This window comes from Sphaerodactylus townsendi, linkage group LG17, assembly GCF_021028975.2.
Source record: "Sphaerodactylus townsendi isolate TG3544 linkage group LG17, MPM_Stown_v2.3, whole genome shotgun sequence".
Classification (NCBI taxonomy): domain Eukaryota; kingdom Metazoa; phylum Chordata; class Lepidosauria; order Squamata; family Sphaerodactylidae; genus Sphaerodactylus; species Sphaerodactylus townsendi.
In genome coordinates this window covers 13130598-13143057 of record NC_059441.1, presented here as the reverse complement: position 1 = coordinate 13143057, position 12460 = coordinate 13130598, and the positions used below count along the sequence as shown (strand labels likewise).

General features: G+C 47.3%; 1 protein-coding gene across 1 annotated transcript in view; it reads right to left on the bottom strand.

The window, feature by feature from the left end:
• Window positions 1-12460, bottom strand: part of CCDC33 (coiled-coil domain containing 33) — a 149059-nt gene that overhangs the window by 66536 nt on the left and 70063 nt on the right. Inside the window, exons 6-7 of the mRNA XM_048519734.1 lie at window positions 7186-7295; window positions 707-808 (exon numbers count right to left, since the gene is read on the bottom strand). Coding sequence (XP_048375691.1) covers window positions 707-808; window positions 7186-7295 — 212 coding nt within the window. The remainder of the gene's footprint in view (window positions 1-706; window positions 809-7185; window positions 7296-12460) is intronic.

The following is a 12460-nucleotide window of genomic DNA, read 5'->3' as shown; positions in this document are numbered from 1 at the left end:
AAAGCTCCCTTCATTGGATAGAGCTTTGGCACAGATCTGATTCTCGAACATTTGCATCCTGACAATCTGGATGGTCTTTAAGGTGCCCCTGGACTCAAATCTAGCTATTCTACTGCAGAGCAACACAGCTACCCTCTGCAACTAAAGTGGAAAGAAGGCTTCTAATCTGTGATTTCCTTCAAAATGATTAATAGACATTTACATACAAACCCCTCCCCCTTTTGTGGCCAGTCCCGCCTCCTGCAGAAGCCATTTTGTGATTAGCCCCGCCTCCTGCAGAAGCCATTTTGTGGCTAACTCTGCCTCCTGCAAAAGCCATTTTGTGGCTAACTTCGCCTCCTGCGGAAGCCATTTTGTGGTTAGCTCTGCCTCCTCCAGAAGCATTTTGTGGCTAACTCCGCCTCCTGCAGAAGCCATGTTGTGGTTAACTTCGCCTCTTGCGGAAGCCATTTTGTGGTTAGCTCCGCCTCCTGTGGAAGCCATTTTTTGGCTGCACGCAGCGCCCTGTGGCAGAATTCCGAAGGTGCCCCCAAGCTTCGAAAGGTTGGGGCCTCCTGTTCTGTGGTCTCTGAGGGGGGAGGAATGGGGGGGTCTTTGAAATAGGTCTTAAAGCCTATTGAGTTTGTGCTGTGTTGTTTCCAAAGGTGTAACGGACAGCACAACTGGCCAATGGTTGCTCGCCGTCACTGCTGTAAGAGAATCTTACCTCCAGGCCTGTATAATCGATGCCCGCATAGCGTGGGATGATGCTGGCCTTGCGCACTAGGGTCGCGTACAGTTTCGCACCTGCCGGATCCTTCTTCCGAGGCTGTTGAGGAAGGAGGGGAAAAAACGCTAATGTAACAAGCAAGCAAGGGAGAGATCAAGAGCCAGGCAATAAACCAAGTGGCTTTATGTACACAAACAGTCGGATTGCTCAGCAAGCAGCCCCAAGCAGCCATAACTGACAATAAAGGAGGAATTGATAATTAAAGCTCACGGTCCCCTCGAGCCTCCCCAGAAAGATCAATATCATAAATCTTTTCCATCTGGCATTTAAATATTTCACAAGCCGTTGAGACCAGCCAGCGCCTTCCCACTCTCTTTTATAAAAAGGAACACATTTGCATTCCCGGGAAAAACCCAAGGAACGCACTAAGGTTTGGATATGCACCTGGTATTCCGGACTTGCTGCAGGCAATGAGCCAAATGCCCATGTGTGTATGTGTATGAGCCAGCGTGGTGAAGTGGTTAAGAGCTCGTGTATCTAATCTGGAGGAACCGGGTTTGATTCCCAGCTCTGCCGCCTGAGCTGTGGAGGCTTATCTGGGGAATTCAGATTAACCTGTACACTCCCACACATGCCAGCTGGGTGACCTTGGGCTAGTCACAGCTTCTTGGAGCTCTCTCACAGGGTGTTTGTTGTGAGGGGGGAAGGGCAAGGAGATTGTAAGCCCCTTTGAGTCTCCTACAGGAGAGAAAGGGGGGATATAAATCCAAACAACTCCTCCTCCTCCTCCTCCTCCTCCTCCTCCTCCTCCTCCTCCTCCTCCTCCTTCTTCTGTGTACTATGATTCCTCATTCAGCCAGCACTTGACCTTGGCCATAAACCTTCCTTTTAACAAAACTCCTGGGCTTGTTCACAGATTCAGGGCCTTGGTTGTAAATTTTCTAAAACGGAGCCCCCTTTGTGGAAAGCTTACATCAGTCACAGTGTGCTATATTTAAGTCCAGTAGCACCATAAAGACCAACCAGATTTTGGAGGTATAAGTTTCAAGAGCCAAAACCCCTTGCACCAGATTTTTGACGCAGCGAGCTTTAACTTTCCAAAGCTCATATCCCGAAAACCATATTGGTCTCTACTGGAAATCCAAACTACTCCTGCTCCTCCTCCTCCTTCTTCTCCTTCTTCCTTCTTCTCCTCCTTCCTTCTTCCTTCTTCCTTCTTCCTTCTCCTTCTTCCTTCTCCTTCTTCTTCTTCTTCTGCTTCTGCTTCTGCTTCTCCTTCTTCTTCTTCTTCTCCTTCTTCTTCTTCTTCTTCTTCTTCTCCTTCCTTCTTCTCCTTCTCCTCCTTCTTCTTCTCCTATTTCTTCTTCTTCTCCTTCTTCTCTTTCTCCTCCTCCTCCTCCTCCTCCTCCTCCTTCTTCATGATATGCTAATGAATCACGGCTGGAATCAACTGGCTGTTGTAGATTTCATGGTTATGCAGCCGTGGCCTGGTAGTTTTTCCTGCTAACATTTCGTGTGGTCTCTGAAGATGCCAGCCTTAGATGCAGGCAAAACGTTAGGAGCAAAAACTACCCACACAATACGGAAAATCCACAACAGCCAGTAAATAAGGTACTCAGAATGCTTGAGCTTTGTTTATATTTATGCTTTGCGGTTATTGCTCTGGGTTAGAGAACATTGTATATAGGCCGTGATCTTGAATACAGGAAAGTCAGTCAGTTTCAGATGCCCGAGGAATCACTCATCCCTGTTCTCAAACATCAATTAAACCAAACAGCAGAGCTTTTCTACATAAGCTCCCAATGAGTTTATGCGATTCCGTGCCTAAAAAGCAACCAAATAAATTACGGAGAAATCACACAAAGATGTAATCTCCTGTCTGCTCCTGACTGCAAATGGACTTTCCCAGCAATTACAGGGCAGCTAATTGTTACTAGCTCATCAATATAGATGCACTCCATGAAAATTATTTGCTACCCAAATGAAAGATAGAGGTGATTGGAATAGAGGCTACAGTTTTAATGCATGACGTGGCAGCTGATAGACTTGTTACATTCAGCAGAGAGTGAAGTCTTCGTAGAAAAACATAAAACGTTTCTGATTTCAGGACAATGCAAGTTTGGGGGGGCTGATATGCAGAGGTGGGATCCAGCAGGTTCTCACAGGTTCCCGAGAGTAGGTTACTAATTATTTGTGTGTGCCAAGAGGGGGTTACTAATTGGTGATTTCGAAACGTGATTTTTGCCGTAGTTACGCCCCTCCTCTCAGCAGTAGTGCGCAGAACTTGAAGCAGTCTAGCAGGAGGTGCACCGCGCAGGCATAAGCAGCCCGCGCCTGCGTGCATTCGCTTCTCCGCCTAAGCGATCGGCGAGCGGCCGGGCGCCCTTTGCCACAGCCACGCCCCGGCCCCAGGAATGCTCCTCGCTCTCGAAATGCCCGCCCATCTGCCTTGTCCTTAAATCCAGCCCTGATATGGCGCTACGCCACAGTTTGAATCCCACCATCATGGGAAACTGTTACTAAAATTTTTGGATCCCACCACTGCTGATATGTAAAGAGCTGAAGGCGACATACGCGGAGCTCTCTTCCTCATCATAGATGCCCACTAGGGTAGGCCAGACTGAGAAAGTGCACCTCGTCCAAAATAATCTGCTGAGCTTCATGGCTCAATTGGCATTTGAACACAAATCTCCCGGATTCTAGCCCAACAGTCTAAGGCCCCTTCTCATCAGGCTGCGCCATTATCGGCCTGCCAGAGCACACGTCTCCAGACCAGCAACATCTGGGCATGCCATCTCCACCGCCCCAAAGCCATGGAGCTTCTTTCCTTTGTTCGCATGGAACTAGTTCAATAGGGCTTACTGAGTACTTCTTATCTTTCTTTCACAGGGAGTGACTCGCCTTTCCCAAAACAATGAATCTGTAGTACTGTCTTTTTCTGCCTTTCTCATGCTGATATTGGGGGAATGCAAAGGTTGAACCAAACTGTAACCTTAAGGCAGTGGCGAACCTTTTCGAGACCGACGGCCCAAATGGCAACCCAAAACCCTCTTATTTATCGCAAAGTGCCAACATGGCAATTTAACCTGAATACTGAGGTTTTAGTGTAGAAAAAAATGGTTGGCTCTGAGGCGTGTGTTACTCGGGAGTAAGCTGGGTGGTATTCAGTGGCTTTGCTTTGAAGCAACCGTTCAACTTTTCCAATGGGTGAATCACGACCCTAGGAGGGTTTACTCAGAAGCAAGGCCCATTGCCAGCAACCGAGCTTACTCCCAGGTAAAGGATCACGCTTTAGTCCTTTGCATGAAAATCAGTGAGGTTTAACAGCGCTTAACAGGGTTACCCACACTGCTTCCCCAAAACTGGGTCTTAGGTTTAATGCTAATAATCGAGCCCAGCAGCCCAGGCCAGCCTAGATGTGGGGGAGGGGTGACTGTGCGTGCCCACAGAGAGGGCTCTGAGTGCCACCTCTGGCACCCGTGCCATAAGTTCGCCACCACTGCCTTAAGGTATATACTGGGGCCAGGGAGTTTGAATCTCAGCTACCTGGCCGTTGGGCTGACACAGTTCTGATTAAAGGTCTTGAACCTTTCCTGAGTCTTGTCATTGACTGGAGTACCAGTCCCTTACACTTCTGCACATGCAGAATAAAGCACTTCCCATCCACTTTCACAATTGTTTGCAAGTGGATTGGGCTATTCCGCACAGTAAAATCCAGTTTCAAAGTGCACTGAAAGTGGATTGAAAATGCATCATTCTGCATGTGCGGAAGGGGCCCAACTCAAGGGTCCCCCATTTTTTTTGAGACTGTAGGCATCTTTTGAATTCTGACAGTGTGGTAGGTCCCACCACAAAATGGCTGCCGTAGGAGGTGGAGCCAGTCACAAATGGCTGCCACCACAGCTGCTGCCAAAGTAACCTTTTTAAAAATCTGCACAGCCAATCAAATCTCCCAAGGGGTGCTGTGTGGTTTCTGGGCTGTATGGCCGTGTTCTAGCAGCATTCTCTCCTGATGTTTCGCTTGCATCTGTGGCTGGCATCTTCAGCCACAGATGCAGGTGAAACATCAGGAGGGAATGCTGCTAGAACACGGCCATACAGCCCGAAAACCACACAGCACCCCAGTGATTCTGGCCGTGAAAGCCTTCGACATATCTCCCATGGTCAATCACCTCCTTTCTCATGTTGTTCTTCCAAAAGTTTGAAAATCTTAGACTTGTCTGAGTTCCCAGAGTCGAAAAAAGGGCACTTCACAGTTTGACATACTTTCTCGTTATTTTCGAAGGCCCTCGTTTTCAGGAACCAGGGAGAGAATTCGGATTTTTTTTTCCTTCCCAGCAGAGCTGGGGGCTTTCAACTTGATCGCTTCCTTAAGCACGTTTCCCGGACGCGTGAGGCTTGGGAAATCCAACACACTTCCCCGTCGTGGATTACAGCCATTGCATAAGATTGCTTTGGCCTGACCCGGGTGAACTTAAACAAAACGATTCTTCTGTAAGGCTGTTTGTTCATAAGCCTGGAATTAGGGCAGATTCAAACGTCCAGGGAAAGCGAATGAGAGACAAGCCCTGCCTCAGGAAGTTGTTGAGTGGATGTACGTTTGTGCCAACAAGTAGAATCATAGAATCATAGAGTTGGAAGAGACCCCTTGGGCCATCTAGTCCAACCCCCTGCAATGCAGGAACACACACTCTGACCCCTGCACTGTGTCAGCTGCTTTCAATGGTGGTAATATGTTGTACATAAGAACATAAGAACTAGCCTGCTGGATCAGACCAGAGTCCATCTAGTCCAGCACTCTGCTACTCGCAGTGGCCCACCAGGTGCCTTTGGGAGCTCACATGCAGGATGTGAAAGCAATGGCCTTCTGCTGCTGCTGCTGCTCCTGAGCACCTGGTCTGCTAAGGCATTTGCAATCTCAGATCAAGCAGGATCAAGATCCATAAATCTATCCAAGCCCTTTTTAAAGCTATCCAGGTCAGTGGCCATCACCCCCTCCTGTGGCAGCATATTCCAAACACCAATCACACGTTGCGTGAAGAAGTGTTTCCTTTTATTAGTCCCACCTCTTCCCCTCCAGCATTTTCACATGAATGCCCCTGGTTCTAGTATTGTAGAGAAAGAGAGAAAAATTTCTCTCTGTCAACATTTTCTTACTTCACCCCATGCGTAATTTTATAGACTTCAATCATATCCCCCCTCAGACGTCTCCTCTCCAAACTAAAGAGTCCCAAACGCTGCAGCCTCGCCTCATAAGGAAGGGGCTCCAATCCTTCAATCATCCTCGTTGCCCTTCTCTGCACTTTTTCTATCTCTTCAATATCCTTTTGAGATGTGGCGACCAGAGCTGAACACAGTACTCCAAGTGCAGTCGCACCACGGCTTTATATAAGGGCAAGTACGACAATCCTTGCAGTTTTATTATCAACTCCTTTCCTAATTATCCCCAGCATAGAGTTTGCCTTTTTCACAGCTGCCATGCATTGAGTGGACATTCCCATGGAACTGTCAACTAAGACGCTCAAATCCCTTTCCTGGTCTGTGACTGATAGCACTGACCCCTGTAGCGTGTATGTGAAGTTTGGATTTTTTGCCCCTATGTGCATCACTTTACATTTTGCTACATTGAGCTGCATTTGCCATTTCTGAGCCCAATCACCTAATTTATCAAGGTTCACTTGGAGCTCTTCGCAATCCTTTGCGGTTCTCACCACCCTACATAATTTGGTATCATCCGCAAACTTGGCCACCACGCTACAGATAGCACAACTTGCCTTTCCCTAACTTTGGCCGGTTCCACACGTGCAGAATAACGCACTTCCAAACCCCTTTCACAATGGTTTGCAAGTGGATTTGGCTCTTCCGCACAGCGGCAAAATGCACAGAATGAAAGTGCATTATTCTGCATGTGCGGAAGGGTCCTTTGGGAAAATATCTTCATCAGATGTTCATGCCTCATTTCCTACCAAAAAAACAACCAGAGTTGTGTGGAGCCTGCTTCTTTTTATCCTCAGAGTAACCCTGTGAGGTGGGGCAGGCTCAAGGTCAGAGCAGGGATTTGAGCGCAGCTCTCCATATTCCTCGCCTATCAACACATACTCCACATGGTTCCTAGAAGAAGAAGAGGAGTTTGGATTTATATCCCCCCTTTCTCTCCTGTAGGAGACTCAAAGGGGCTGACAATCTCCTTGCCCTTCCCCCCTCACAACAAACACCCTGTGAGGTGGGTGGGGCTGAGAGAGCTCCGAGAAGCTGTGACTCGCCCAAGGTCACCCAGCTGGCGTGCGTGGGAGTGCACAGGCTAATCTGAATTCCTCAGATAAGCCTCCACAACTCAGGCGGCAGAGCTGGGAATCAAACCCGGTTCCTCCAGATAAGAGTGCTAGAGGACATGGCGGAAGGCCTGAAACAGGAATACAGCGTTATCCATGCCAGAATGTAGATAATGCAAGATGGAATTCTGGGACGTGACTTACCAAAGTCAGCGCGCAGTGATAGTGATGGAATGGACGCAGGTACTTCACGGGGATGTTATACCTTGCTAGGATCTCCTTCGTGTCTTTGTCAGCTACAATGAGGGACACATCTGGAAAAGTGTACAGCAGAAAACCTCATTTCAGGAGAGCAGCCATGTTGGACTGCTACAGAAGAGCTAGATAAAAGTCAAGCAGCACCTTAGAAGCCAGGAAGATTTTGGGCATATAAACTGTCGAGAGAGCGTGTGCTTTGACGAGGAAAGGAGGAAAATTCAGTGTGGCTGCAAGGAATGTAATCTGCATCTTGTCCACACAGAAATATATATATATATCCCTCCTCTCCCTCTCCCTTTCCTCTCCCTCTCCCTTTTCCTCTCCCTCTCCCTCCCTCTCCCTCCCTCTCCCTCTCTCTCTCTCTCCCTCTCCCTTCCTCTCCCTCTCCCTCCCTCCCTCTCTCTCTCCCTCCCTCCCTCCCTCTCCCTCCCTCTCCCTCCCTCTCCCTCCTCTCCCTCTCCCCCCTCTCTCTCTCTTCCTCTCTCCCTCCCTTCCTCTCCCTCCTCTCCCTCTCCCTCTCTCCCTCCCTCTCCCTCTTCCTCTCCCTCTCCCTTCCTCTCCCTTCCTCTCCATCCCCCCGCCCCCTCTCTCTCCCTCTCCCTTTTCCTCTCTCTCTCTCTCTCTTCCCCCCCCCCCAGTTTATACACACACTCAGAATTTGGGAACAAATTCCTTTTTTAAAAATTAGGCTCCTGCCATTAAAACACAAATCAAAAGCATCCACATGGGAGTCCAAAACTAATCAATCCAATCTAAATTCATGCCTTTTATTCACGCTGATGAATTTCCCAAGCAGATGAGGCAGATGTCAATATTATCAATCAAGGACTGTATCTGGTGGCCCATAAATCAATTCAAAATTATTCCTAATTAGGTTGCCGGCAGAATCTGTGCTGGTAGGAATAATACTTGGGTGAGGGGAGAGAAGATACTGGAAAGGGTCTTTATTACTCATTTTTACTGCATCTTGAGCAGAGGTGTCAAACTCATTGCCCTCCAGATGTTATGGACTACAGTTCCCATCATCCCCTGCCAGCAATGTGCTGGCAGGGGATGATGGGAACTGTAGTCCTTAACATCTGGAGGGGCGCAGGTTTGACACCTATGATCTTGAGCATACAAGACATTTCAAGGTTTCCAAGAACCTTCAATACAACCCTGTGAGGAAGGTTTGACTGAAACCTCCACAGTTAGACCAGGACATGAAAGGGAATGTCTGACTGAATTAGGTGCCACCACAGAGAAGGCCTTTGCCCCAGTGCATTCTGGGAATTAAAATGGCTGATCTTCTCGGCTACATTCTCAGCGTTGACCACAGCCCTGGTCTCACATAAAGCTTTAGTGTGAATCCTCCACATTTCAAAGCTGAAATTTAAAATCCACAGCACATGGAGCACTTGTGAGTAAAAATAACCCTCTTTTGCCCCCTGCGGCACAACGTTCTTAGCATCTGTTGAAAAGGTGTTCAAAACCACTTAAAATCACTGGGGGACGTCCTACTTTGTCATGTGTTGTGTGAGCTGCTGTCCTTGGTACTGAAATGCAATCTAGCACCATTTGGCACGAGAAAGAAGGTGCTAACAATGTCTCCATCTTGCTGTCTGGTGCGAATATTTTAATGATACAGAATTTTCTCAGTACAGTAATTTTTAAACCTCACAACCCACGCCAGCATGAAGTATCTCTGGACTCCTTATCTATCCCACAATGCACATTTCTTTTTGAGTATACTTAATTAAAGGGCAACGTTGATTGAATTAGTGTCATTCTTTTACCACACATAATGGAGGCCTTGAAATCAAGAAATAAGGACAAGAGCTTTCTGAAAAGATCTCACAGAATGGGAGCATTTGCTATTAGTAATTTTAATCTTTTGTGAAACACATACTCGGTTTCAGCTGACCACCCTCCCCAGTTAGGTTTGAGGAAATTTGCATGGATATAATGAGGAGGAGGAGGAAGGGAAGAATTTGGACAAGCTCCTTTCCCTTCCTCTCCCCACAACGGACACCTTGTGAGGTAGGTTGGAATGAGGGAGTTTTGAAGAATTGTGACTAGCCCAAGGTCACCCAAGCAGGAATCCAGGAGTGTGGAAACACATCTGGTTCACCAGATAAGCCGCTGCCACTCAGGTGGAGGAGTGGGGAATCAAACCTGGTTCTCCAGGTTAGAGTCCACCTGTTCTTAACCACAACACCACGCTGGCTCTCAAGAAGGAAGTAAGAGAACAGTAACTGGTGTTTTGTTGTCCGTTCTACGTTTACGGCATCAGGGATTCGAAATCCATCAATCCCTTGGGTGTTGCCCTCTGATTCTGGAATGTGTACTGTTTGGGATGTAGATATGTAATTTCCAGCTCATGTCCTCACAGTACAGTCATAGCAAAGAAAAACAGCTACTGCTGTACTCTGACAAAAGTTTAGATGCTTCAAGGCTTTAAAAGATATGTCCTGTTTTTAAAAGCACGTCTTTGAGTCATTTCTGCTAAGAATATGATGGTTTAGAATGTGATTCTCAACCAGGGTTCCGTGGTACCCTGGGGTACCATGAGCACGTCCCAGGGGTACCATGAAAATGCTACTGCCTCTCCCCCCCCCACCGGAATCAAATGGATTTTGAAGGGGGGGATTGGCAGCAGTGGCGTAGGAGGTTAAGAGCTCATGTATCTAATCTGGAGGAACTGGGTTTGATTCCCAGCTCTGCCACCTGAGCTGTGGAGGCTTATCTGGGGAATTCAGATTAGCCTGGAGCACCCCACACATGCCAGCTGGGTGACCTTGGGCTAGTCACAGCTTCTTGGAGCTCTCTCAGCCCCACCCACCTCACAGGGTGTTTGTTGTGAGGGGGGAAGGGCAAGGAGATTGTAAGCCCCTTTGAGTCTCCTGCAGGAGAGAAAGGGGGGATATAAATCCAAACTCCTCCTCTTCCTCCTCCTCCTCCTCCTGCTCCTGCTCCTGCTCCTCCTTCTCCTTCTCCTCTTCCTCCTCCTTCTTCCTCCTTCTCCTTCCTTCTTCTTCTTCTTCTTCTTCTTCTTCTTCTTCTTCTTCTTCTTCTTCTTCTTCTTCTTCTTCTTCTTCTTCTTCTTCTTCTTCTTCTTCTTCTTCTTCTTCTTCTTCTTCTTCTTCTTCTTCTTCTTCTTCTTCTTCTTCTTCTTCTTCTTCTTCTTCTTCTTCTTCTTCTTCTTCTTCTTCTTCTTCTTCTTCTTCTTCTTCTTCATGGGCTCCCTTTAAACACTGAAAATAGCAGAGACATTGTTTTATTTGCTCACCTGAGGTGGATAAGTAGATTTAAACAGAGCTCTCCCTTTAAATCCCCCCAATCCATGTCGAATTTAGGCAAACAAACAATGCAGCTGTCGATGCTGCTTTCCCTCCCCTCCCCCTGCTTGCCACTCCCCCCACCTACAGGCCAAAAACGGGGGGGAAAAAACTAAAAAATGCAAAAAAAAAATCAAATGAACCTCAGGGGTACCCTGAGATATGAAGAGCGAGGTCAAGGGTACAACGATGTCGAAGAGGTTGGGAAACACTGGTTTAGATGGAATATGATCACATTTTTCCCCCCAAAACATCAGAGCCCTAACATAACAGGAGCCCTTTCCTTATGGGAAACTACTCTTCCAGCAACGACAAAAAAAAATCCCTTAAAATGAGACTTGTGTAGCTGAAATATTGATCTGCTCCCTGCCTTATTTCTTCACAATCTGATGAATTATAAAAAGCCAACTGGAGAGAACGCAGGCGATTCCACTTTCAGACCTCACCTTGGGAGGCCACGAGAATATTCAACAGCGCCATCTGGTTTAATCGCCAGGGGAGCCGGAGGAAGAGGCGACCGGTTATAAAAATTCAGGGGGTTTGGTACCAATAGCCTCGTCTCCGTTGCATGGCTTGGGAGCAAGGACAGTCGGCCAAACTGACCTCGTTAGAAAGGTCCGAGCCAGGAAACAGCATCTCCATGTTGCAAGCGTGCCTTATTAACCCCCTCTGGAACTCCTCCCTCCCTAGTCATTATCCTGTATATCTGAAGCCGCTTGGACAAAAAAGAAGGGTCTGTCCTTCACAGACGAACTGACACCCAAAGAACAGAGTCTGAGTTCGCTCTTCATTAACACGGACTCGCTTTCTTGTGACCCCATGTGGGGGAGAAGGGGAGGAAATCACCACAGCAACCTCAGCTGAATAGAGCCCTCAAAGCCGACAGAAACTCCAGCAGCCGTCCGCCCACCACAGACTTCCTTTCTTTCACATCCCTTTCTGGCCCGCCCCGCCCCCCAACCATCTTGAGGAGCACTGCAACTCATAGTCTCATCCCTGGACATCACAGTGATGTTTGACGTCCGTCGCGAACAGTGACACCTTTGTCAAAAAGAAATTAATGTAACTCCACTTGATACCTCGCCTGCCCTTTTCTCTTAATTACATATTCCTCTCTGCAGGGCAGGATAATTTAACACCTCTTTTGCCAGGGAACTTTTGAACAAGTGAGTCTACCACACTCTGTACCATATGCTGTACTATGCTTAGAAACTGGTCAGAACCTACTTGAAACAAAAGCATGGCTGAATACATTCAAGTATTGGATCAAACTATGTTTTAACTCTGATGAGAGCAGTTTAACATATATTGTGCGCCCAGACCTATTTGCCTCTGAATGGTATCAACTTCTTAAATCAAAAATCTACTCTCTAGGTTTAATACTTGAAGATCTCTGTATGCTGTCACCCAGAGAGATTCTGCAAACCTTAAAAAGCAGACTTCTAGAACAGGAATACCACACCTTGTTGGGCCAAGCAAATAAATCATGCTCACCCCTTTCTGTCGGAATAGTACCAGAACAGGGGCACATAGCCAACATCTTGAACTATTAACTGAACCCCAACAGAGATGGATTATTACAAGGGCCAGATGCAATACTTTTCCATCGGCCATTACAAAAGGTCGCTACCTATCTATCCCTCTCCAGGATTGGGTTTGTCCACACTGTAAAAACCAAGTGGAGACTCTTGCTCACATTATACTTGACTGTCCGAGATATGTGGGTATTAGGAATTTCTCTCCTGGGCGGGTCTTAGACAAATCTGAAAGAGACTCTTGACAACTCTGTTGTGGAGCTTTTGTTAAATAACACAGAGGCCATGCTCTTGGAAAAAGTAGCAAAATTTCTTTTACAAGTGACAGAATTTTCTAAGTTACATCCAATGCTAGATACAGTTTATCTG